This window comes from Apiospora phragmitis (assembly GCF_038363925.1).
Source record: "Apiospora phragmitis strain CBS 135458 chromosome Unknown utg000001l:1.0-2902119.0:1.0-2906034.0, whole genome shotgun sequence".
Taxonomy (NCBI): Eukaryota; Fungi; Ascomycota; class Sordariomycetes; order Amphisphaeriales; family Apiosporaceae; genus Apiospora; species Apiospora phragmitis.
The window spans coordinates 326,268-351,432 of NW_027117399.1; the positions used below are offsets into that span (position 1 = coordinate 326,268).

Consider the following 25,165-nt stretch of genomic DNA (forward strand, 5'->3'; position numbering starts at 1 on the left):
CGACAGGACGAGAAAGCAGGGTCTTATCAAAGGGTAGCGATCGGTAGTTCCATTTTACCCACCAGTCCGCAATTCAAGCTTTCAGACAGGGGAGAGGCTCACCATCGCCAGTTCAAACAAGCTTCTGGTCCCAGGGCCAAGACCTGAGCACGTTCTGTGGAGTGCTACATGTACAACTACCTCTGGCGTTACGACAGAGGTTGGTGGTTTGGTTCCGGGCCCCTCTCGGCCATGGGGACTTTTCCGCCGAGCCTGTACTCTGACCAAGGCGGGCCTGAGTGGTGGTTCGGCCCTGGTTATGTGCCCGAGGTGACCCTCCAGATACGAATACCTGCCTATACCTGCTCTTTGGCTCTGCTACGATATCTGGAATCAGACCCTGGGCATGACTTTTCTCACAGAACTCCCCTAATGCCATCCAGGGAGAGCGGAATCGTCGTTGCGCAGCAATTTGGTGAATGAGGGCGTCCAGCAGTGGCTAGCTAGAGCATAATGCGTGTCTTGTGAAATAATTGTGAAAACATAGCGAAAGTGCTAACTCTTAGAAAATGATACATTAACAAAAGAATCCCGCAATAAATACATCTTCATATAAATCATCAAGCTAACAAGCAGAATGCCCAAATCTACACTCAAGCCTCCTGATTCAGCAAGGCACTCTTTCGTGCCAAATCTCCAGCCAGCTGTCTCATGGGGATGTTGGCCATGAGGTCAAACACCGACACCTCGACAGCGACCTCACGCGCCACCCAGTTCCTGACCTCAACGGCGACCAGACTGTCGACGCCGTAGGCGCTCAGCGGTCTGGTGGCGTCGATATCGGTCTCGGGCATCATCATCAACTTGGCCAGCCGCTGCACCATGGCCGCCGTAATCAAATCGATGGAATCCTCATCCACACGTGCACAGCGCGAGAGCTCCTCGCGCAGAGAAATCGAGGCAGATCCTCCGGCTGAGGCACCCGCGGCCAGATTGCGCAGGGCGGCGAAACGGCCGTCCTGGATCCAGTACCAGGCGTCGTCATGCTCATTGAAGGGCAGACCGCACATGACCTGGGCCGGGTGGGCGTCGGAGCCCTCGACGGCCGTGGACAGGAGACCGTGCAAGTCCGAGTTGCGCATTACCTTGAGACCCATGGCCTTGACGTGATCCACGTACTCGTCGTGCTCGGCAACAAAGCCCACGCTGAGGAGGTATCCGATGTCAATCGTCATGGCGCGCAGGCCTTGACTACGTCGGTAGCTCGCGAAGTAGTCCTGGAAGATATTTCCGGCGCCGTAGTTACCCTGTCCGCGGTGACCCATGACGCCAGCCAACGAACTGAGCATCACGAAGAAATCGAGATCTCGGGGGAGGAGTTCGTGTAGGTTCCAAGTTCCGTGAACCTTAGGACCGACAGTAGTGCGGACGTGTGCGGCTGTCATCTTATCGAACAGAGTGTCGTGTAAGACCATAGCACCTGTAACACATCCTCGAATAGGGGGCAGGTGCTGGATTTGGTCAAGGACAGACTGAAGCGCTGCCTTGTCCCCGACATTGCAGTCGAAGGCATAGGTCTTGGTGTCGTACGTCTTCTCGAGGTCAGCGGCATACGCTTTGTTGTCCTCGCTGCTGGCTGCCGATCGCGACAGAAGAACAAGGTGCTTGGCACCTTTCTCCGCCAGCCAGCGACCGATCTCGCGACAAATGCCACCCAACCCAGCAACCACGTAAGTGGCCTCAGCCGTGATTCCGACCTTCGGCGTACGAGGCACAGCGGGGACTATGTCTGCGTCATCGACGCTAATAACGACCTTACCCATGTGCTTGCCAGTCTGCATGTAACGGAAGGCCTTCTCGACGTCGGCCATGGTGAACCTCTGGATCGGCTGGACGGGCTTGAGAGAGCCATCATGGATCAACTTAGCCGTGTCGCACCACAGCTTCACAGCGCGTTTTGAAGGGCGATCTTCAAATGCCAATAGGTTGACACCAATGTAGCTCTTGTTATCCAAGAAAGGCTTCATATCTAAGCCTGTATTGGCGAAGAGATCAGCCTTGCCGATTTCCAGGAAGCGGCCAAACTCAGCCAGGCAGTGCCACGAGAGGCGCAAGGCCTCTCCAGCAAGGGAGTTCAGAACGGCATCGACACCTTCCCCGTTGGTGGCGCGCATAATTCCCTTGTAGAAGCTGGTGTCACGACTGCTGAAGATGTGATCCTCGGGTATGCCGTACTGGTCGATAAGGAGTTGCTTCTTCTCCTCGGGGCCAACAGTCGCAAAGATCTCCGCTCCGATGCTTTGAGCGATCTGGATGGCCGCCTGGCCAACACCTCCGGCAGCCGCGTGAATAAGAACCTTCTCTCCCTTGGCTAGCTGGCCGGCCGTGACCAGAGCATAGTAGGCAGTGAGGAAAATAAGGGGCATTGATGCGGCCTCTTCAAAGTCCATTCCCTCGGGGATCGCAATCGCACCCTTGGCAGGGAAACGAACAAAAGTAGCAAACGCGTCGCACGTAGCGGTCATAACCTTGTCGCCAGGCTTTAGATCCGTCACAGCAGATCCAACGCGCGTGACGACGCCAGATATGTCAACACCCAATTTGTACTCCGCAAGGTTGCCCAGCGCGACGAGGACGTCCTTGAAATTAAGGCCAACAGCCTTAACCTTGACCTCGACCCAGTCCTCAGGCATCGGCTCGTAGTAGAGCTCGTCTTCGATCCATCGGAAGGTGTCGAGCAAACCAGGGGTCTTGATAGTCAGCTTGAGAGGTCGGCCGCAGCCGGTGAAAGAAGTAGGCTCAGGATCCCCCTTCGCCTCGTACTTGCGGAGAGATGAGTCCACATTGGGTATCCTTTCCACACGCGGGACGTAGACGCAGCGGCCACGCGCAGCAAATTCGCCGTCAGTGGTCTCACCGCGGCTGTGCTCCAATGCCACTCTCAGTACGGCATCGGAGGCTTGCTCCAAATCAATTGAGCCGGCGGGCTCCAGATCAAGGGTGGCGAGAAGAACACCGGCGTCTTCGTTGCGGATAGCCCGGGAAAGTCCAACCATCAGCGACTTAAGGGGCTCGTTAGTGTCCATGGCAGCGCCGCCGGTGATCCATAGAGTACCGGCCGAACCCAGCACAACGTCACGCAGCTTGTCCCAGTTGTCATCCGTGAGCTCGGCGAGCATCGGCGACTCCCACTCAGCCAGACATATGCAGTACTTGCCGTTCACGGTGTCTTTCATGATCTGACCCCAGTTGATTGTATCGACCGTTTTCCCCGCCTTAGTTAGAGTCTCGGCGATAGCAGCACCAAGCTTATCAGATGCAGGGGTGTCGGCGCCAATGACTAGGAACTGGCTCGCAGCCTTAGAAGCTGTGCTGACAGGCTTGGTGGAGATTATCAGAGAGACAGGCTCCTTGGAATCTTCGCGGTCACCACGGACATCCATATCTACGCCGGAATACCCAGCCTTTGTCAGGGCTGTGTGCCACTCTGGCACATCAAGAAGGGGGCCGCCGAATCTGCCATCGGCTTCACCGAGCCACCAGCCTGGCAGAGGGCCCATGATGAAACCACTGAAGATGCGCTTGATAGTCACCTCCGATAGCACAAGTCTGCCACCCGGCTTCAGCAGTGACTTGCAGTGGTCCAAGGTCTCCTGGATGCTCTTTGTAGCATGCAGCACATTGGCGCAGACGATGAGGTCAAAGCTTTCAGGGGCAAAGCCTTGCTCCATCGGCGCCATCTCGATATTGCAAGTGCCTGTGAGAGTTAGTACGTATTTTAGTACGTTTCTTTAGAGGTGAACATACCAAATTCCATGATCGACGCATCCGTGTTGAATCTCTCGGCAGCCTTGGCAAGGAAGCCAGGTGAGATATCCGAGAAGAAGTACTTGGCAGCTTTGGAGGAGCCATCGGGATTGCGAAGGCGCTCAAGGACGTGGTAAGTGGTACCACCTGTTCCCGCTCCTATCTCCAGGATGCGTAGCCCAGGAGACTTGTCAGCGATGAGGCCAACATACTCGGCGACGTTTGTGTTGAAGGAGGTGCCAAAAGCGCCCCGGTAGAAGGTGTATAGCAGGTCGCCTTCCGTCATGACCTGAAGAGGTTCGACTTCACGCTTGAAGATCTTGGGCAAGTTTTCTCCGATTCTGTCCACCATCTGTACGGTAATGTCTCCACTTGGCGAGTGCACGATCGCGTTACGGCACCTCTCAAGCTCTGCCTGAACCTCAGCAGGGTCCTCGGCTAGCGGCGGGAAATCCTTGATCGTGTCGTGCATCCATTCGACGTAAGACTTCCAGAACCCAGACTCGGGGATGAAGTCCTTGCCCTCGCCCCTAAACCAATCGAGGCAACGGTAGATGTGGTACAGGCAAACATATTCCAGCTTATCGAGCACGCTATCGTCATCTTTGCTCTTCAGCGTGCGACTGTACACAATCTCCTTGATCTGCTTGGGCTGAAGCAAATCAACGTCTTCGTGCCAGTTCTGTCCGAAACAGGAGGCCCGAGATTCCTGGGTGACCGCCGTGCTGTCGCCCCCACCACCAATCGAGGCGAGCCCAACGCCCTCCATGATGATAAGGGGCTCATCGTCGTTCTCGCAGACATTGATCGCAGAGGTCCACGTTGTATAACTGGTCTTTGTAGCGGTGCAATGGCCTTGCAGCTTAGTGCTTGGGGTGGTTGGCAACTTGGATGAGATGAAGACGCGGTCAAAGAAGAAGGGCACTACCGCTTCGGAGAGCGACTCCTCTTCTCCAGTGATGCACGGGAACAGGAGATGAAGAATGGAATCCAGAGTGGCCGGATGAACCACAAACGGATACTCAAATTGGCAAGGCATGATGCTCTTTGTATCGGGTATACTGATGATACCATAGCTCGAATCCGGTCCCGCGAACAGCTCTGTCATGTTTCGGAATGTAGGGCCATAGATCATGCCGATGGTCTCGACTTGATCATAGAGGAAGCTTCGGGCTGGCCTTTGGCACTTCTCCCGGGCATCCAAGAGAGCTTGCTTCTTGGCTGCTGACTCCAGCTCAAGCTCCTTCTGCATCGCAGGGGAGAGGGATGATTGGTAAGTCAAGGAAACCAGACCTCTGGCATGTACAGTCCACTCTCTCGTCTCTTCAGACCAAGAAGAAACAGTGAATTCGTTTAGTGAGGACGAAGGTCCTGCCTTGGTGCCTGTACGGCGCGGGTGAAGCTGGACCTGGACCTCAACACCTTTCTCCGTGTCAGGAACGCGCAGCGCTGTTGTTATCGCGACATCGCGAAGCTCATAGCCATAGATCTCCTCGTTGATATCCGTAATCTCCTTAGCAGCCTCAACAGCCATGATAACAATGCCAACGCCGGGATAAAGAATGTCCCCTTGAACCTTGTGCTCTCTGATCCACGGGTTCTCATTGCAGCGAAGGAAGTTGCGCCACGTGGGGTCTGGTACTCCAGGCACTCGATACCCAAGAAGATCAGTTCTGGGCTTCGGACGGAATCGATAGTCCTTTGACAAATGTGACTCCTCCCAGAAACTGCGACTAGGGCTATGATCCCAGCTATAGGGCGGCAGATCTACCAGCGTCTTCACATTCTTGGGTGCTTCGTTGACGAGATTCAAGTCAACCTGGCATCCCTTAGTCCAGAGCTCGCCGACCGCCTGAAGAGCCGTATCAACACCATTGACCTTTCGTCTCAGAACGCTTGCGTACGCCAAGTCGACAAAGCGGTCCTCGGTCTTGAAGATATCAAGCAAATAGCCCCTCAGGGCAGAGTGAGGGCCCAGCTCCACGAAGACGCTGGCGAAAGCTGTACGATCGTGGCTGCGCGTTTTTCCCTGTGTGTGGTGTAGCAGAGCCCGCGTCGCAGCAGTGAAATTGACTGGCGAGACCAAGTTGTCAATCCAGTATGAGGGCTTCATGTCTTCAGGGGTGACTGATTTCCCCGTAACGGAAGAGAACATTGGCAATCCAGTCTCGGGGACCTCGTGAGGAATACCTGCCAAAGCCTTCTCATACTGCTCTCGTGCTGCCTCCATGTGGAAAGAGTGGTAGGCAACGTCCATGGGCAATTTAGTGCAAAGCACCTCATCTTTCTTGAGAGCGTCGTACAATTCGTCAATGGCGGACTTGTCGCCAGATACCGTGCAAGATTTAGGACTGTTCATGCAAGCGACAACTGCCCTACCCTGCGTCAGGGCGCTGAGACGCTGCTCGATGGACTCGGCCGACGCATTGATCGCGATCATGCCGCCGTTCTTGGAGACGGTCGAAGAAACTTGGCCTCGTAACCAGGCAATCTTGACGGCCGCCTCGTGGGAGATGAATCCAGCCGTGTAAGCGGCAGCGATCTCTCCGCTGGAATGCCCCACGACGGCGACGGGCCGGACACCCCACGATCGCAACAATTGGACAAGAGCAACTTGCAGAGCGGTACAGGCCGGCTGGCTATACTCGGTCAAGCGAAGTTTGCAGTCAGTTTCAGATCTGCTGAGTTCCTCTTCCAGATTCCAGGGGCAACCGAGAGATGTGAGAACTTTCTGAGAGTAGTCCATGCTTTCCCGGAATGTCTTGTATACAGAAAGTCCTTGACCCATGGCCCACCACTGGGCACCCTGCCCGGTAAACGCAAAGGCAACTTTGGGCACAGCAGAGTTCGAGGATCGGACAGCAGCGGGGACATTCTCGAGGCCCTTCTGTAAAGTCTCCTTGCTAGATGCAATGGCGAAGCTTTTCCATGGAAGCACAGTCCGCTTGGAACCCAGAGTGTAGGCCAAGCTATCCAACAGATCAGCTGTAGACTTGGAATCGGGCCTGGTGGAAAGATAGGATTGCAGGCTCTCAATCTGGCGAGCGACGCCATCGGCATCATTGGAAGAAAGCACGAAGATCTTGGACTTGGTGTCCTCTATGGAAGTGCCATTGGTGCCGTTGGTGATGGATTTAGGAGTGGTGAAGTGGCGGCCAGTTTGTCCTGTTCGCGCCAGGTATGAGGCAGCGTCCTCGAGAATAACATGGGCATTCGCACCACCAAACCCGAAAGAGTTGATACTGGCGCGACGAGGACCCTGGTTGGGCCACTCCATTGTGTCAAGGGGGATCTTGACATTATCTGGAAGAGAAATCTGATCGTTCAACTTCTCAAACCATAGATTTCGAGGAATCAAGCCTCGCTCAACAATAAGTGAAGCTTTGATGACGCCCGCGACACCAGCAGCACCCTCGAGATGGCCAATGTTGGTTTTGACCGAGCCGACATATAGATCGGTAGTTCTGTTTGCGCCGATCGTGTTGAGAATTGCTTTTGCTTCAAGCGGGTCGCCGGCTTGCGTGCCCGTGCCGTGTGCCTCAACATAGGCGGTCGTTGCAGGATCGATGCCAGCTTGCGCATATGCCGTCCGAATGAGCTCCTGCTGGGCCTCACTGTTCGGCAGCGAGATTCCAGGAGTATAGCCATCTTCATTTACCGCCGTAGTCAGGACGACCGAGCGGATGGTATCGCCGTCTCGGATGGCTGCCTTCAACGGCTTGAGAATGAGAACACCGATGCCTTCACCCCGTGCGAAGCCGTCGGCGTTGGCGTCCCACATCTTGGACTTGCCCTCCGGCGACAGGATCTTGGCGGCGCCGAGAAGGATCGACATGTCAGGGCCGAACATCAAATTGGCGCCGGCAATGACAGACATCTCGGCCTCGCCTGTCCGGATGCTTTGGCAACCGAGATGGAAGGCTGTCAAACTGGATGAGCATGCCGTGTCAATGGTCATACTCGGCCCTTTCAGGTCGTAGAACCAGGACAGTCGGTTCGATGCCAGCGAAGCCGAAGTTCCTGTCGCATGGTAAATGGATGGGCCCTCATTGTCACGCGCTTGCAATGAAGGGAAGTCGGCGGTGAATGTGCCAATGTAACAGGATGTTTTGGTTCCGGCAACGTCCTGTAGTCGCAGTCCGGAATTTTCGAACGCTTCATATGTGCTCTCTAGAAGCATTCGGTGGGTGGGATCCTAGATAGCGCCACTCTTGTAAGCCAACTTCAACCCAACTATCGCGTTGCCATACAATTTAGACCATGGTACCACCAGTTGTTTACACTGGTATAGCCAGTCTTCCATTGGGCATAATCTCGATTATACCAGTGCTGATGCATTGGTCTAATCGTTTGAAATAAAATGATTTGGGAAAGTTAAGACAGGTCACACTCACCATGGCCTTCGCCTCCTTAGGCGTCACCGAGAAAAAAGGGGCATCAAACACTTTGAAGTCTTGCTTCAAGAAATGTGCGTGTCTCTGCTGGATAGATCCGAGTCTGTCTCCGTTCGGATGGTAAAATCCATCCACGTTATACCTTTCTTTAGGTATCTCACTCCGGGCTGATCGCCCTTCGAGCAGCATATTCCAGAACTTCTCTGGATCTGAGCCATCCCCGGGTGCCCTGAGGGCAATACCGATGATGGCAATGGGCTCGGATAGAGGCGTGGCCTCGGCCTGCTCGTGTATTAAAGGCATGTTGTACGTATGTGAATTTGGCGGGCTCGGCGACGAAAGAGGCACCGCAAACGTGGCTTCTGGGGGGGTATCAAGGGGGTAGTAGTAAGACGTGGAAGTTGTATTCAAAATATCTGAGCCAACCTAAGGCCACGGCGGGCGATCATGGCTATATCATCAGTCTATCTGAAGGCTGAAATGATATACACGTGCCCGTCTATCTTGCGGTAGATGCCTTTTACCGCTCATTCGTGGGATCCCGCGGTCCTTCTCAACTGCCGCCATCCTAGCATCCTCATCCGTATCGTCGTCGTTATACCATGACTCGCTTCGAGTTACTCAGCTTGGGATCTGGATGCGATAACCCTACTCTTTTGGATCCAACGATTTACCTGGATAGATAGGAGTGGACAGTATACCGGAACGTGGTGTGTTCTAGGCACAGCTGAAGCAAGGGTGCAAGGCGAGAGCCCCATCTCCACGCGTGCGACCTTGGAGCCAAATATCGTGGCTCTAGTTCTGTACTGGGAGACTGACCAGTACCGTCGCGAGTATTCATCACGTTTTTTCTTCTGCAGCCTCGCGTGAAGATATTTTTGTCGGAACTCAGTGGGGAACCTGGGTATCGCTTTAGTTGTGCGACCCCCGTTTCTGGGGATGGCTGAACTGAGGTCCCCTGCCATCAGGACCCTGTCGCCATATGCTGAGAGAAGCCCCATTTTGATACCGGAGTGGATCGTACGGGGCTCAATGGGCGCCTTGTAACCTCGTGAAACTATACCGGCTTATTGGTTATCACATTTTCACGTACTGGGTACACGTTCTCTGTCACCAACAACTCCCTGGGCCAAGTCGGATAGATTGGGCGACGGCTGGCTGCTAGGTGGGTAAATTTCTGGGTATGTAGATCGCATACCACCAAGTTGAGTGGTCTGCCACGTTGGGTACTAGCAGTATTCTCAGTAATTGCGAGCGTGGAACTACGTGTCGGAGGCAACATGCATAATCTATTCTGGAGGATATACTGGCTCTCTCTCTACTCTATCAGGGGCTGGTACCACCTGAATACGTTATTGGGATCATACCGTTTCTTGAGATCTCTCAGCTTCTCCAGCCTCCACGGCTCTCCGTAGATGGCTTCTGGGGGATCTTTCATGGTCGACGTAGTATTCCCGTAATTGACATATTGATGAAGCTCGCCGTAGCCAGAGCTTTCTATGAACCTTCTCTTCCATCCGTCGAGATGCTTCTCGAACTCCTCCCGATATTCCAACTTCATAGGTGTTGCCATCAACATTCTTCAGAAAATCCCATTAGTTTCTTACAGATATGAAACGTCTGATACCATGGACTTACAGGAAGTGGTCGGATGAAGAGCGCCAGGGGAACGCCGTGGCATCATCAGGGATCTCTCTGACCCGGTGGTGCGGCAGACACTCGAACATGGCGCCAAATGTCCCTTTGCCGGCGAACTCGATGTTCTTGGCCTTCACGCTTTCAAAGAACTCCCGGGTGGTCTTGAGGTCAAACTTCCTGACACACGCGGCACTCATAATCTTGTAAGGCGCGACCGTCCAGACCTCAGGCATACTCAGGAACTTGTTGTAGCCTTTGTAGGTCGTCCAAGGTAGTTCGGGCCACTCTACCGTTGCTTTCCCTGAGTGAATAGCAGGCTTGAGAGCCTCGAACCTGGCAATCCAAGGGTCTGCTTCGGTTTCTGGGCCGGACCAGACCAGGTTCACTAGAATCATGTGCTTCATTCATACTTCATCAGTTGGGTTGTATGGGCGAGGTCTGAGAAAGGGGCTCACCTGTTTCCCCTCTGTACTCTTTCTCATCCACAAGACGAATATGGCCAGATCCTTCGGGATGATCTCAGTCACTTCGTTCAAGGTGCTGAACACCTCATCGCACTGCTCGAGCTCGTACTCAAGATCCCAGGTGTAATGAATGCCACGGTTGGATTGCTTGTGCACCTGGAAGGTTGCCTCGACCGCGATTCCAAAGTTGTGGCCAGCCCCGCGAATTGCCCAAAACAGGTCCGCATTCTCCTTTTCCGAAGCGACGACGATAGACCCGTCCGCGAGAACTAGCTTGCAGGAAACCATGTTGTCGTGCAAGAATCCATACTTACCCTGCAGGCGGCCAAGACCAGCACCCATAGACACTCCCATAACTCCTGTGGTTGGACAAGATCCCACATCTTGTTGTGCACTAATCAGACAGGCTTCATGATGGTCACGGATTGGGCTTTTTACTTACTGACTTCCATGCCCACCTTATGTATAAACTTGACGAACTCGTCCGTGATGACGCCACCCCTACCGTTACCGTCTGGCTCTCTTTGTCAAAAGTCAACCCATTCAGAGTCCTCATGTCAATCAAGATGCCGTTTTGCAGATGCCTCATGGTTGATGTCACCGCATGATGACCGGCGCGAGGGGAAAACGGTATGTTTCTCCCCGTGGCATACTTGACGGTTTCCACGACATCATCGACGCAGCCCGGCTGGACGACGGCGGTGTAAGTCTGATATCAATAGGGTTAGCAGGTTATCTCCCGCGTATATCATAAAGTATAGGATGGCTCTGTACCGGACGCTCGTACTCGGTGAATCTGAGATTTGATGCACCAAAGCCATCAGAGCCTGGATAGTGTAGGCGCCCACATGGCGAAAGGCGAGACGCGAGTTCGTGGTGGTCACCCATCCTTGATAGCAAGTAGTATGCAGCCCTTGAGATCAAGTGTTGATGTAGCAAGTGCCGAACGACGAGGTCCTGCCAGCGAAGACACCTAAGGACAACCACATCACCAGTGATCGGCCAGCTTCGTCCTCTACTGGAATTCGGTTCGGGACTTAGAAGCTTGAGCGTCTAGGCGTGCTTTCTTCATGCTGGGGTATATTCTTGGCACCGGTCCCCTGACACTCACTCACGATGTGGTGGAGCCAATGAGGGTGGATCGCCATATGTGCAGAACAGATCGGCGAAAAGTTCCATGAACAACACTAGCTTGTTTGACCTAGGTCCACCGTACTGGCATATCTTCGCCCAAGGTCAAGCTATGTGGATTCATAGTTTTGGCTTGTCATGCCCACGTGCTGTCAAATCCCAATCATTGTCGGCAATCGAGCGACAGGGGATACGAGAGACGAGGGGGCCTTTCTCGACAGGGCTTGCTGGCTGTCGAAACATGCGATTGGGATGTCGGCGCCAGACCGACGCTGCTGCCAGTCGAGTCAACGAAATCATCCAACCAAGGGTATGCTCCTTTCACACTCGCCGAGGTTACAGAGGCAGACGTAGACCGCTTTCTGAAGCTGGTATTTACCAACTGAACTAGCAATAGACGGCCTACTCCGCCTGTCCTCAAGGACAAGCCTCTGGCAAAGTCGGGCTTGGTTATTGGAGCTTTGAATTAGGATGCGCCATCAAGCAAGAAACGTACTTCTGAAGGTACACGCAAGGTTGAGAAGGCCCGCACCAAGGGCAGTGTAGTCTACGCAAAGCCCATGATGGAAAAGGGCGTGGCAAGAGCTTGGTATGTCGACAGCAACAACAAACGTATCAATGACGCCGATATCGTGTAGGATACAAAAGAAAGAATGACAAGACAGCTTTGGATTGAACTCTGCAACCATTGGGATTATGGTCACCTCGAATTCCGCGCTCAATGGTATCTGGAGCTGGCCAGATTCTTCGTCCGGAAGCACATTGCTGGAAATCGAGGTGAGTTCCAGCCCATCATGTCAATCGGCAAAGGCTTGAGCGGCCAGAAAGATTTCATTATTAAGGGCCTGGATGCATTCCCTTGGTGACTCGGCACATAGGATGGAATTTGGGTTGGCAACATCATTATCGCACACAGTGGGTCAGTTGGGGCGAGAATTTATTACAGATACCAGAGTATGAAACTTTATAAAGTGACGTCCGGACCGGGCTACGCTACTTGACCGAATTATGCCAGACTATCGGTACTTCTAAATTCAGAGAAACACGTGGGAAGAATATTTGGTCAAGCTGGATTGCTCTAGGTGGCCCTACCCCTAGCGTTAAGCGCGTTACGAGCCGATTACCAGGTATCACCAGGAAGCGCGGTGTATGATACCAGCCCCGGACCATGTCGACTTTCATCTGGCGAGTCTAAGACGACACAGGACACCCTCGTGTCTATCGATGGAGCTTCCCGGTGCACAGGTAATGCCGAAGTTGCTGTAGTCCCTGGAGGAGTTGTCCAGGTCCAGGCCCTCTATGGCATCAAACTCCTGTAGCAGGCGGACGACCACGAACCCGGCCTCCGTCAGGGCAAACTGCTGCCCGATGCAGATGCGCGGGCCGCCATTGAAGGGGACGTAGTGGAAAAGCCCCGGCCTGCGCTTCTCCCACCTCTCAGGGACGAACTCGTCTGCGTCAGGACCCCAGAGATCCCGCCTGCGGTGCAGCACGTGCGTGCTGAAATTGACCTCGGTGCCGGCAGGTACGAAGATGGGCTGCGTCCCATCTGGGCCGCCGCCCGTCGGAAGCGTCGTATCTCGCTTGGCACACCGACTGTTCAAGGGGACGACCGAGTGACGGCGCAGCGTCTCGTTCAGCACGTGCTGCAAGTAGGTACAGTTCTTCAGGTTCTCGAACGTGACGCTGTCTCCAGTCTTGCTTTCGGTGAAAGATGCGCCGAAATGTTGAATGACAACGTCGCGGAGCTTGGCAAAAACTCGCGGGTTTCGGATCAGAGAGTAAAAGACCCAGCCCGTCAGCGCCGCAGTCGTGTCGGTCCCGGCAGCAAGAAGCCCCAGAACTTGCTCGCGGACCTCGTCGCGATCTGCGCATCTGGCTCGCAGGGTATCAAGGAAGTCGTATTTGGCCCTGTTCTCCCCTGAGCGGACTGTTGCGTCTGCCTTGTCCATTGCGTCGTTGGTAAACTTGTGCATAACATCAGCAATGCGCCGCAGCTCCTTGTTTCCATAGATCCAGTAGAGCCCCCTGAGAGTCAGCCGCATGCGCAGTAGGGGAACCATCTGCTCCAGGGCCCAGTTCAGGTCCTGTTTCTTCTCGCCACGCAGCCTGGTCTCCAGCGAGTGCGCACTCTGGCCAAGGAAGACCTCCGTTGCGGAGTCGAGTGTGAATCGGGGCAAGAGCGCCGCGAGACTGACGGGTGCCGTCCAAGTTCGCCCATGATTGTTCCGTGAGGTAGAAATGATTCCTTCAGAAGACTCGAGGAGGCACCTCATCATGCTCTGGAAGCGGCCTTCGAGAAGTCGAACGTTGGACACGTTCTCCCTGGTGAAAAGGGGTCGCATGACTTCCCTAGAGCTGTGCCATGCCGGACCGTCTACCGCGAATATACTGCGGCCGAGAAAAGCTTTAAGTTGGTCGTGCGCACATCACCCAGCTTGAAGTCGTCAAACTGTGTTGCCAAGATCGCTTGGATGTTTCGCGGCTCAGCAGTTATGAAGTTCGAGCTGCCCAGGACGTTCATACGCCACGTATAACGGCCCATCGCAGCAAACCGTCCCGTAACATACTCGGGCATCCTTTGGTCTCGATCAGCCTTGACACCATTTCGCACGATGTCGAGGCCCAATGGCCACTTCCTTGGCTCAGTTGGCACGCTGCCACAGCCAAGTCGACGGGCCTTCAGCCAGTGACGCCATGGACGGACGGTATAACTGTTGATAAGCCTTAGAAGAACAAATACTGCTCCTAGGCTGATGAGCAACTCGATGCGATTGGACTTCGAGGTGAGGTAGAGCATAGCTCCATGGGCGTGATTGGAAATCTCGTTCGCCATTGTCCTTTGTGATGGATCGATGCCAGTGTTACTGCTATGTGAGCAACCTGCAACCGCTGCTTGAACGCCATATCAAGCAGTTGCAACTCCATGAACCGCTCACTTCCATCCTTCAGCGATAGCCCACATTGGTTAGAGTATGTAGAAGAGCATGTGGGCCATGACGAGAACAACGTGCTTCATATGAGGCTTGGGGTTGGCTGATGGTTGCCGTGCCCCAGTGCTGATCTCTGGCAGGCTTTACCTGGAAGTTGGATAATATGTTAGGTATTTACCGCGCACTTGAAGAATAAGGGTCGTGTAACCATGAAGTTACACTGTGAGCTTGGAAATCCATCCTTTCCCACTTCCGAGTTTACAAGGATGCTGATTCGACTAGCATCCTAAATGGGGCTCAGGCAGGGACCAGGGCGAGAGATGGTTTCAGGGTACTCCTGGACTATTTCCAGCAATGAACGTTCTCCAGACATTTCCCTTCGCCCAGGACGACCATGGCTATAGCAAGTCATTATCTCATTATCGTATGAATACCAGTAGTCGGCGTTGTTCCAAGTCTGGTTCTCGTTGCCTGCGTTGAGACGAGCATAACCACAGAAACTTGATGAAAAGCTTCGTACGCTCCGTCAAGATGCCTGATTTGCTAAAAGATCTCCAAAAGGGGAATCTCGAGGCGCTTGTGGCCAAGCTGCCTCCCCTCACTGTCGGCAACGTCTTTCGAGGGATTGGTATCGCAGTAAGTTATTCCCTATGCCTAAATGAAATTGGGAAAGACTGAGCTGAGCACCTATGACAGATTTTAGCATATATCATCTTAGTCAGGATCATCTATAACTTGTACTTCCATCCGTTGCGCAGTTTTCCTGGACCTCGACTTTGGGCCATTTCGCGCATGCCATGGCACTACACCAACCTCAAAGGAAGAATCACCTGGCGTATACGGGAACTCCATGATCAGTATGGGCCAGTGGTTCGCATCGCCCCGGACGAGCTGTCTTATACTACGTCCTCGGCCTGGCGGAAGATCTATGGTCAGCGTACGCCGGAGTTCGCGAAGGCGCTCGATGGGCGAGGCATTGCCCCTACGAGCATCGGCGGACGCCCCTCATTGATGACCGAAACGCAAGAGAATCACCTGAGGTTGCGCAAGGCTATCAACCCGGCGTTCTCGGAGCGCGCACTAAGGGAACAAGAGCATTACCTTCAGGCCCATTCCACTAAGTTGGTCAAGGTTCTGACGGAAAAGTCCAAACAAGGGCCTGTGGATATGACAACATGGTATAATCTTGTCGCCTTCGACATTGTATCGGGTATGTATAGTCTCATTGAGTAGCTTTTGGGGATGCTCCGTTTGTCGTGGATGGTGCTAACACTTGTCCCAGATCTTGCATTTGGTGAGCCAGCCGGCTATCTCGATAATGCCGACCAGCCATGGATTCAGGTTATCCTTGACCGAGCCAAGGCAATCAAGTATTACCAGCTCGCGGTCTGGTATGGGTTCTTTGAATTTTTAAACTTGCTTACGCCCAAATATGTGACCGAGTCGAGGAAGAATCATATTGCCCTCACATCTGCAAAACTTGAGCGCCGTATGAACGCCGAGAACCCAGGTAAAGACTTCATGTCATTCATTCTGGAAAATGACGACCCAGCGGTTGAGAAGCTGTCCAAACTTGAGCTGGTTATGCTGGCAAGCAACTTCATCGTGGCGGGAAGTGGGACGTCAGCAGGAGGCATGTCCGGCCTCACATATCTCTTACTGCGCAATCCAGACAAGCTCGAGAAATTGAAGAAGGAGATCCGAGAAACATTCAAGACAATCGAGGACATCACCATGGTTGGCACAGCGAAGTGCAAGTATCTCAATGCCTGCCTGGAGGAGGGTATGCGCATGTACCCACCCACTCCGGGCTCGCTGCCACGCATAGTTCCCGGCAAGGGCCAGGAAATCGACGGCAAATGGGTGAAGGGCGGTATGGCCGTTGCTGTCAACCAATTTAGTGCCGGAACATCGGAGCTCAACTTCGCGCGCGCACGAGAGTTCCACCCGGAGCGATATCTAGAGCTACCTCCGGGATCCGAGTTCGCCAACGACGACAAAGCTGCGGCTCAGCCTTTCTCTATGGGCCAGCGGGTGTGTATTGGAAGATCGTAAGTTCACATTCGCTTGATCTCCCTTTTGTGGCTTATCTGACTGTCAATGTCCAGGATGGCATACGCCGAGATGCGATTGACCATGGCAAAGATGATGCTGAGCTTTGATCTGGAGCTCGCCGAGCCTGATCTAGATTGGTGGAATATGCAAGGGACTTACCTCGTTTGGGAGAAGATCCCGTTGATGATTCGGCTGCGTCCCAGGTTCGAGTAGTTGTGATATGAGGTGCACTCGCCACCCATACTCTAGGACGATAGGAGTCATTATTGCGTCGCATGAACAGTAGAAGTAGAATGGTCAGAAATAACTGACAAGTCCTCATCATACCACTGGTATAGCCGTCGGGTACCTTCAGTTATTTCAGTCAAAACCAAAGTACCTATCACATGTAGTACTTGGACGGCTTGGAATTATACGGAGAGAGTTGACGTTTGACGCGCCCCAATCGTAGGACATGTTGCTAAACATCCCATGCCAAAGACCGCTTGGTTCCCACCAGCTTGCAGCTGAAATAGATAAGATTTGGCTGTCAAGGTATTCCCGGCTCCGAAAATCGCAAGGGTGATAAGACATCCTCTGCAAAAATGGGGTTTAAAAACAGAAATAACAAGGGAGTGGCTCGCTGGCTGAGGGTCGTATCACGCGGTTGTTCATGATGGTCGCTTAGTCCAAAACCCCGGGTTTCGTAGGACTCCAGCTTACAACCCTGTCAGTTACAGGGGTTGCTCCCGTGTTAGGACAAAGTTTAGCCATTCGCTTACACACGTGGTGATGAATAAACCGCATAGGCCCGCTTTGAAGTTGAAGAGAAAATATCGTGGTATCATCGCGCGTAGCTCCCTAATAACGGATGGCAGGGATATCGCTGGTAGGTAGGAAAAGAGGATGGCGATACCGAGATACTGCTGTATCCCTCAAGAGGGCATGGCTTCACCGCTGCTGTTGCTAGATTTGATGCCATGAGCCAAAGAATACTCTTTTCAGTCGCTTAACCAGTCACCCATATCTCAGTGTACTTGTTCTGGACGTGTGGTGTGGTCTTTCATCGAACCTATCTGCATTCGGTCATGGCTCCTACCATGGACCCTTCAGTAGGGCAGACCGTAACGAAGCCTATGCAGGTGATGTCCCTTGGAATGACGAGGACAGGTAAGCATACATCTGCATCAGTTAATAGAGTCACACGCTGACATGTGTAAAAGGGTCCGCCTCCATCACACAAGCACTCACGATACTCGGCTATCAGAATGTGCACCACGGAATCCAGGCCATAAGCAACCCCAATGACTGGGCCGTCTTTTCTCGCGCAAGCGACACGTTCTTCAAGACTCTCCCGTCCTACAAGGGGCAGTCCTTCGGGCGATCCGACTGGGACGAGGTATTTGGGCAGTGTGAGGCCGTCACTGATATGGGCTCCTTCTTTGCGCTCCCGCTCATTGAAGCGTACCCGGACGCAAAGATCGTCTTAGTTGAGCGCAATGTTGACAGCTGGTATGAGAGCATGGAGGAGGCGATTTTCAGCACGACCTGGGGCTGGCGAGCAAACCTGATTATCGACGTCTTTGGCCGTCTCATGAACCTGACGGGCGGGTTGACGATCCGAAAGATCATGCTTGGATACTACGAGGCGCGTAGTGTAAGCGAGATGAGAGCCAAAGCGAAAGACCGATACCGCAGACACTACGCCGAGATCCGGGCTGCGGTTCCTGAGGAACGGCTTTTGGACTATGATCTCAAACAAGGATGGGGGCCGCTGTGTGAGTTTCTGGGCAAGCCTGTACCACAGATGCCGTTCCCACAGGTCAACAAGAGGGAGGATCATGTGGCAAGGGTCAGAGCCAAGCAAGACATGTTCCTCAAGGCGATGTGTAAGAAGACAATTCGAGCTCTCATTCCGTTGATCCTGAGCTCTGGGGCAGCAGGCATCGCAGTCTGGAGCTGGGGAAACCAGGATGCATTCGCTGGTGGCTTGAAGTGGACAAGGTCATTGATCGAGCCATTGATCGCACCGTTCGTTACCAAGCATTAGCATGTCTGTGCTCCTCGAGATTGGACAAGCTGGATGGAGTTATCATAGGGGCCAAGGCTATTGAGACCGTCCAACTCTGTATCATTATAACCTCACACCCCCTGAACTGTATGTAAACAAATGACTGTTGTTCGTCGACCTCATTCTGAAGCTGATATGCTTTTAAGACGAATATTACCCTGTAACATTGAATGAGCATGGACCCGTATGCAATAAACCGCCTAACCCCACTGATTAGCAGCAGCCAATCCTCACACCCGACCTGTCCAAGGCTGAAGTGCCTTTTGGTGCCGCTAAACAGCTAACTCGTTGCTCGCCGCATTTAACCTTACATCACAGCGATAGTGCATCTCGAAATTTTTGGGAGCTCTTCAGCCTCGTACGCGACGATACGACAGAAGCGGTGGGCGAAACAAGAATATTTCCAGTCACCTCCGCCGTCAACAAAGAGGTAAAGCAATATCGCCACAGCCCCCCGTGTTGACCGAAGCAACTCTTTTTTCGCCAAAATGAGGCTCACGGTCGAGCTCCTCCAGAACTCGCCGTCATGGCTCAACGCACTGAAGGAGCGTGAGCTTGATCTCCGAGGTACGTTTGAAAAGAGCAGATACTACACTGGTTGATCTATCCCAATTAGCCATATCGCCAAACAAAACCAAAGCCAAAAGACAGAGAGCAGAGTTGATAGCGATTTTCTTCGCCCCGTGAACAGGACATCGCATCCCCGCCATCGAGAACCTGGGTGTCGCCGGTGTAAGTTGCACCACCGCCATTCCTTTCCCCGTCTTGCATGACTAGAGACTGTCCCTGTACTAACCAGCGCACCTTTCCACACAGCCGCAAGATGCCATTGACCTCGTCGACAACGATATCCAAGTGCTGGGCAACTTCCCTCTGTCGCCACGCATCCGCACCCTCCTGTTAGCCCGCAATCGCATCGCATCGATCCAGCCCACGCTCGCCAACTCCATCCCGAACCTCACGACCCTGCAGCTCGAGTCGAACAACCTGACCGAACTGGCTGATTTGGATCCTCTGGGCACATTCGCGAACCTCACGCACCTGGTACTACGGGACAACCCCGTGACGAAGAAGGAGGTGAGTTGCTGCCCGTCCTCTCATCCGGTGTTCCTGGAACTAAATACTAAACGCCTTCGGTTTAGCACTACCGATACTGGGTCCTCTGGCGATGCCCACGCGTGCGGTTCTTAGACTACGAAAAGGTCAAGCTGGCGGAGCGCACCCAGGCGACCACCCTCTTCGGCACGGCCGAGGAGCCCACGGAGCTGACCTCGAAGCTCATGGGCATCAAATCCAAGACGTTCGACGTCTCTTCCGCATCCAACGGGCCTTCGGGCGATCTCTCGACTAGGATGTCGAGGATCAAGCTTACGGACCAGGAGAAGAAGCGGTTGCAGGATATGATCAAGAAGGCGACGAGCTTGGACGAGATCACGCGGCTGGAGACCATGCTGCGGGAAGGACGTTTGCCCGCCGGCGTCCACGCTGGGGACGAAATGGAAGAGTAGAGAGGACATGAGTAGATGTGGACTTCATTCATTCAAAAACATAGATGATTACGACACTGGCAACTGGCGTTGATTGCTTCGCTATAACATGAAAAGTTGATGGATTATACCCAGACTCAAGGCAATACAAATATTTTCGTCCACTAATGCTATTTTTCTGAAAGACCAGCTCTATGCGCTAAGGTTCTGTCGCGAGTGTTTCCTCAATGATTTCCTCGTCGCTATCGTGATTGTACTGCCGCTCATTGGGATGCGCCCGGATGGTAGATCAAATCCTTAAGGTATTTGTGTATGCACAACCCGTATCTCGCACTCCTAGTGATCATACGTCGAGGACTCCATCCCTCCAAGGCAATATTGTCATCGTTTTCGGTCTTTAAGGCAACATCATCGACTTCGGCTTTCAAAGTAACATCGTCGTCGTCCTCAGCCTTCAAAGTAACGTCGTCCTCCTCCTTAAACATCATAGTAGGGTCGTCGTCGTCCTCAGCCTTCAAAGTAATGTCGTCGTCCTTCTCCTTAAACATCAAAGTAGAGTCGTCGTCGTCCTCAGCCTTCAAAGTAACGTCGTCCTCCTCCTTAAACATCATAGTAGGGTCGTCGTCGTCTTCAACCTTCAAAGTGATGTCGTCGTCGTCTTCAGCCTTCAAGGTAGTATTGTGATCGTCTTCGGCCTTCACCTGTCGTAACTCCATCTCCATCTGATTGTCGGGTTGGGCAGTCTCGGCGTTGAACTTCAAATCCTTCAGGTATTTGTGTACGCATAACCCGTGCCGCATACTCCCAATGATCCTACGTCGAGGGCTCTATCCCGTCATGGCGACATCGTCGTCGTCGGCTTCACCCCGTGCCTGCCGCGACTCCATCTCGAGCTGGGAGTTGGGGTCGGCAGCCTCATCATCGTGGCTCTGCCGCGCCGACCCGGCAGCGCCGCCGCCCAACATGCCGGCGATGTTGGCGCTGCCGTTCAAGCTGGACCGGCTGCCGCTGGACTTGTGCTTCTTGGCGCTGCTTCCATTGGCCACGGGCAGGTCCTGCTGGACGCTGCCGTTGGCATCGTTCTTAGCCCGCTCGCCGCGCAGGGTCACGCGCGTGGCGGCAGCAGCGGCCTTGATGTCCCGGAATTTGACGGTCTTGGGGACCACGTCTTCCAGGAACTCCAGATTGTCCTGGTGGTGGACTGCGCTGGCTGGAGGGAGGTTAGTCGTCACTCAGTGTCCAGGAGCAAACCCGTTGGGTGGAAAGATAACATACCAATGTCCTTGTATTGGATGTTGCGTCTAGGCTTGCGTTCCGTCTTCGCTTGCTTGAGAGCTTCTTCAGCAATGTGTTGGACGAACATCTCCTGCAATAGGCGTTAGACTTTGCTTGACGATCATGGCAACATACCGACTTACCGCAGCTAGGCATATTACGAATGCTGCATTGTTAGAGCAGATGTTAATATCTTGGTCTTGGGCAATAATCTTCTTCACTCTCGACACTGCGGACCAAGTCAGTTGATGTTCTCATGCAGGGTGCGTTTCGCAACTCACGTGGCAATTGCGTTTGCCCAGTTACCTCCTTTCTAGGGGGGATAGCCGTAGTGTTGTAAGGCATGATGGCAGGCTCCGTGTGGAAAATGATTCAGTGTTTCGATCGAATGTGTGTGCTGTATTGACACGATACAGGACGGAAAAATATCAAGTGGTGGGTTGTTGTATGTAATGAGTGTAAAGGGAGATATGAATTTGCTGCGCAAGTACCTGTTGAAGTGGGAGGGTTAGTGCTGTAAACTCAATTTCTTTGATCATTTACTTCAACAGTGACGCAAATCCCCCGGTATCCCAAAGACCCAGAATCATACGTGCAATTGATTTGAAATCTTCAGACCGCTGGGTGTCGCTTCAGCTAGGTTGGGAAAGCGCAACCATTATCATATACTTGGAAAGCAGCAACCTGCCTGCTTTTTAGAGGCAACCCAGGTGAAGGTTATATATCACTCTCCTTTTCAAACACGAACGAGCCTGGATGATGACCTGGTTCCATACATTGAACTAGAATCGACTTACTAAATGGCTGGACTCGAAATCCAGTAATGATATTACTCCTAGAAGGGTCGTCGTTGTTCGGGGTCGTCTTGAGTGCCGTCTGGTCTGAAATGGCAATGAAGACAGACGCGTGACGGTGTTAGGAGACGCGATATCCATTAAACTCAGGTGCTTGGCGGAAAGAGACCGAGTGTTTGGGCGCCAAGCAAGCCAAGTGCAAGACACCGCCAAGCTTGGGAGGGGACCTCTAGCACCCTTGCACCCCCCTAGCAGCCAAGCTCTGGGCGTGCTGGTCTAGGCTTCCATAGGAGGGTACCATCCATGGATTTCACTGCATTGCATCAAATGCCAACCTCTGGAACCCATTCACCAATCGGTCGAATTACGTAGGAGATTGATACGATACACTTCCCTCGACGTCAAGCTGTGAATCTCGAATCGAATCAACCTCCCGGGTTCTATTCTTCGTACAATAACCATGGTCCAGGACCTTATGCGATGAGTTCACGAACAACTTCGTTTTCCGCAGCTCCACTCACCCGTCGACCGTCGTCTCTTACCAGCCGCCTTTCCTTTGCTGTCTCAACCGCCGAACGCGGCGAAGGCAACGATGCACCCGCAGCGCAGCAGATAGACGAAGAGATCGCTGAGATCAAGCGGTATGAGGTATGTTCTTTCGCCCTTTGGGGACCCGCTCGCCGATCCTCCCAAGCTTCTCCGCAATGTGCTGGCTGACGTGGAATCGACTCTAGGACTTTACTACGATCGGTACGCGCCATCAAGCTCGCTCGAGAGGGGAATCCACGATGCTAACAAGCCATCGGCAGACTGGGTACAGGATGCCTCACGCGAACAACAGCGACGGAAAGCGAAACGACACAAGAATGCCGGCCTCTTCGACAACGGCCAGGTGACCTGGCGACACCGGGTGGCCGAATCTTACGATGCGGCGCAAGGATGGATTGTCGTGACTCTCATTGGCGCCGCCATTGGTCTCAACGCGGCGTTTCTCAACATTGTTACAGAATGGCTATCCGACATCAAGCAGGGCTACTGCACAACCGGCTTTTACCTCAATGAGAACTTCTGCTGTTGGGGCGAAGACAATGGTTGCGCCGATTGGCACACTTGGACCAGTTTCGAGCCCGCCAACTATGTGATCTACATTATCTTTGCCACGCTTTTTGCCTGCCTTTCGGCAACTCTCGTCAAGTCCTTTGCGCCATACGCCGCTGGATCGGGTATCTCCGAGATCAAATGCATCATCGCTGGGTTCGTCATGAAGGGATTCCTTGGCCTCTGGACGCTCATTATCAAGTCGGTCGCGCTCCCCCTAGCCATCGGATCCGGTCTTTCTGTCGGAAAGGAAGGGCCGAGCGTACATTATGCTGTGTGCACAGGCAATGTCATCTCTAGGCTCTTCGAGAAATACGCGCGCAATGCGTCCAAGACACGCGAGATACTCAGCGCCTGCGCGGCTGCAGGTGTGGCTGTTGCCTTTGGAAGTCCGATAGGTGGCGTGCTATTCTCGTTGGAAGAGATGTCCAACTACTTCCCGCTCAAGACGTTGTGGAGGAGCTACTTCTGTGCCTTGGTTGCCACCGCTGTCTTGGCCGCCATGAATCCGTTCCGAACCGGCCAGCTCGTCATGTTTCAAGTCCACTACGATCGATCGTGGCACTTTTTCGAGGTCTTCTTCTATATCATACTTGGCGTTTTTGGAGGTTTGTACGGCGCTTTTGTCATGAAGTGGAATTTGCGGGTCCAGGCGTTCCGGAAGAAGTACTTGACAAAATACGCCGTTCTGGAAGCGACATTGCTGGCAGCGGGCACTGCCATTATTTGCTATCCCAATGTATTTCTGCGCATCGACATGACGGAAAGCATGGAGATTCTGTTTTTGGAATGTGAAGGTGCAGAGGATTACCAGGGCCTGTGTGAGTCCGACAAACGTTGGGGAAACATCCTATCCCTGCTACTAGCGACGGTTATCCGGATATTTTTGGTCATCATATCCTATGGCTGCAAAGTGCCGGCCGGGATTTTCGTCCCATCTATGGCCATTGGTGCTTCTTTCGGGCGAACTATTGGGATAATAGTTCAGGCGCTCCACGACTCGTACCCGCAAAGCGTCTTCTTTGCCTCTTGCCTGCCCGATCTACCTTGCATTACCCCTGGAACATATGCCTTTCTCGGCGCTGCCGCCGCTTTGAGTGGCATCATGCACATCACAGTCTCTGTTGTCGTCATCATGTTTGAACTCACAGGGGCCCTTGATTATATTCTGCCGACAATGATTGTGGTCGGTGTCACGAAAGCCGTATCCGAACTGTTCGGCAAAGGGGGTATCGCGGACCGCATGATCTGGTTTAGTGGATTCCCCTTCCTCGACAACAAAGAAGACCACAATTTCGGGGTACCTGTCCAAGCAGTCATGACCAACGACATTGTCACTATTCCCATCCAAGGCATGACGCTGCAGTCAGTAGAAGATCTGCTCTCGCAGCCCAAGTACCAGGGTTTCCCCATAGTAGAGGATGTAAACACTAGGATACTTGTAGGCTATATTGGGCGCACGGAACTCCGCTACGCCATCGACCGGCTCCGGCGCGAGCGCCAGATCACCATCAGCCCGCAGGCCAAATGCTCCTTCTCGCCGTCCAACGTGGCGGGCGCGATCCCCGTGACGCCCACGGTGACGGTGTCCAACACGGACTACAACATCTCCTCGTCGGCGTCGACCATCGACTTCAGCCGCTACGTGGACCCGACGCCCGTCATGGTGCACCCGCGCCTGCCGCTCGAGACGGTTATGGACACGTTCCGCAAGATCGGCCCGCGCGTCATCCTGATCGAGTACCACGGCCGCCTGGCCGGCCTCGTGACGGTCAAGGACTGCCTCAAGTACCAGTTCAAGGTCGAGGCGGAGGAGAACCCGCAGCACAGCCACGACGTCCAGAAGGGCAACGAGGTGCTGTGGGGCTGGATCCAGACGGCGGGGCTCTGGTTCTCTGGCAAGCTGTCCAGCGCCAGCGGCGGCCGCATCCGGCTCAGTAGCACCGAGATCCCGCGCGCGGGCCGGCCGCAGGGCAGGGGCGGCATCATGGATGGCGATGAGGACCTTGGTGATGAGGGCGGCGTGGAGTTGGAGGATAGGTAGCACCTCCCTTATAGAG

General features: G+C 53.6%; 9 protein-coding genes across 9 annotated transcripts; 4 read left to right on the plus strand and 5 right to left on the minus strand.

Moving 5' to 3' along the window:
* Window positions 1–632: 632 nt before the first annotated feature.
* PG994_000097 (uncharacterized protein) lies at window positions 633–8,483 on the minus strand (the record flags this gene model as incomplete). The annotated part of the gene is made up of 3 exons (XM_066851506.1): window positions 633–3,736; window positions 3,787–7,912; window positions 8,181–8,483. The coding sequence occupies 3 exons, from the start codon at window positions 8,481–8,483 to the stop codon at window positions 633–635; spliced, it is 7,533 nt and encodes a 2,510-aa protein (XP_066722138.1).
* Window positions 8,484–9,549: 1,066 nt separating this feature from the next.
* Window positions 9,550–11,170, minus strand: PG994_000098 (uncharacterized protein; the record flags this gene model as incomplete). Its single annotated transcript, XM_066851507.1, has 5 exons — window positions 9,550–9,760; window positions 9,819–10,216; window positions 10,274–10,641; window positions 10,721–10,991; window positions 11,057–11,170. Coding segments are annotated over 5 exons (1,362 nt in total), but the record flags the coding sequence as incomplete, so codon positions are not given.
* Window positions 11,171–12,591: 1,421 nt separating this feature from the next.
* PG994_000099 (uncharacterized protein) lies at window positions 12,592–14,249 on the minus strand (the record flags this gene model as incomplete). Its single annotated transcript, XM_066851508.1, has 2 exons — window positions 12,592–13,738; window positions 13,795–14,249. 2 exons carry the CDS (start codon window positions 14,247–14,249, stop codon window positions 12,592–12,594), a joined length of 1,602 nt encoding a protein of 533 aa, XP_066722140.1.
* Window positions 14,250–14,877: 628 nt separating this feature from the next.
* PG994_000100 (uncharacterized protein) lies at window positions 14,878–16,614 on the plus strand (the record flags this gene model as incomplete). Its single annotated transcript, XM_066851509.1, has 4 exons — window positions 14,878–14,982; window positions 15,043–15,556; window positions 15,629–16,397; window positions 16,455–16,614. The coding sequence occupies 4 exons, from the start codon at window positions 14,878–14,880 to the stop codon at window positions 16,612–16,614; spliced, it is 1,548 nt and encodes a 515-aa protein (XP_066722141.1).
* Window positions 16,615–17,480: 866 nt separating this feature from the next.
* PG994_000101 (uncharacterized protein) lies at window positions 17,481–18,430 on the plus strand (the record flags this gene model as incomplete). The annotated part of the gene is made up of 2 exons (XM_066851510.1): window positions 17,481–17,550; window positions 17,604–18,430. The coding sequence occupies 2 exons, from the start codon at window positions 17,481–17,483 to the stop codon at window positions 18,428–18,430; spliced, it is 897 nt and encodes a 298-aa protein (XP_066722142.1).
* A 509-nt stretch (window positions 18,431–18,939) lies between these two features.
* Window positions 18,940–19,959, plus strand: PG994_000102 (U2 small nuclear ribonucleoprotein A; the record flags this gene model as incomplete). The annotated part of the gene is made up of 4 exons (XM_066851511.1): window positions 18,940–19,018; window positions 19,143–19,183; window positions 19,268–19,528; window positions 19,594–19,959. The coding sequence occupies 4 exons, from the start codon at window positions 18,940–18,942 to the stop codon at window positions 19,957–19,959; spliced, it is 747 nt and encodes a 248-aa protein (XP_066722143.1).
* Window positions 19,960–20,201: 242 nt separating this feature from the next.
* Window positions 20,202–20,738, minus strand: PG994_000103 (uncharacterized protein; the record flags this gene model as incomplete). The annotated part of the gene is made up of 1 exon (XM_066851512.1): window positions 20,202–20,738. The coding sequence occupies one exon, from the start codon at window positions 20,736–20,738 to the stop codon at window positions 20,202–20,204; it is 537 nt and encodes a 178-aa protein (XP_066722144.1).
* Window positions 20,739–20,765: 27 nt separating this feature from the next.
* Window positions 20,766–21,558, minus strand: PG994_000104 (uncharacterized protein; the record flags this gene model as incomplete). Its single annotated transcript, XM_066851513.1, has 4 exons — window positions 20,766–21,148; window positions 21,214–21,304; window positions 21,357–21,442; window positions 21,495–21,558. The coding sequence occupies 4 exons, from the start codon at window positions 21,556–21,558 to the stop codon at window positions 20,766–20,768; spliced, it is 624 nt and encodes a 207-aa protein (XP_066722145.1).
* Window positions 21,559–22,487: 929 nt separating this feature from the next.
* On the plus strand, window positions 22,488–25,149 carry PG994_000105 (voltage gated chloride channel protein; the record flags this gene model as incomplete). The annotated part of the gene is made up of 2 exons (XM_066851514.1): window positions 22,488–22,655; window positions 22,807–25,149. The coding sequence occupies 2 exons, from the start codon at window positions 22,488–22,490 to the stop codon at window positions 25,147–25,149; spliced, it is 2,511 nt and encodes an 836-aa protein (XP_066722146.1).
* Window positions 25,150–25,165: the final 16 nt, after the last annotated feature.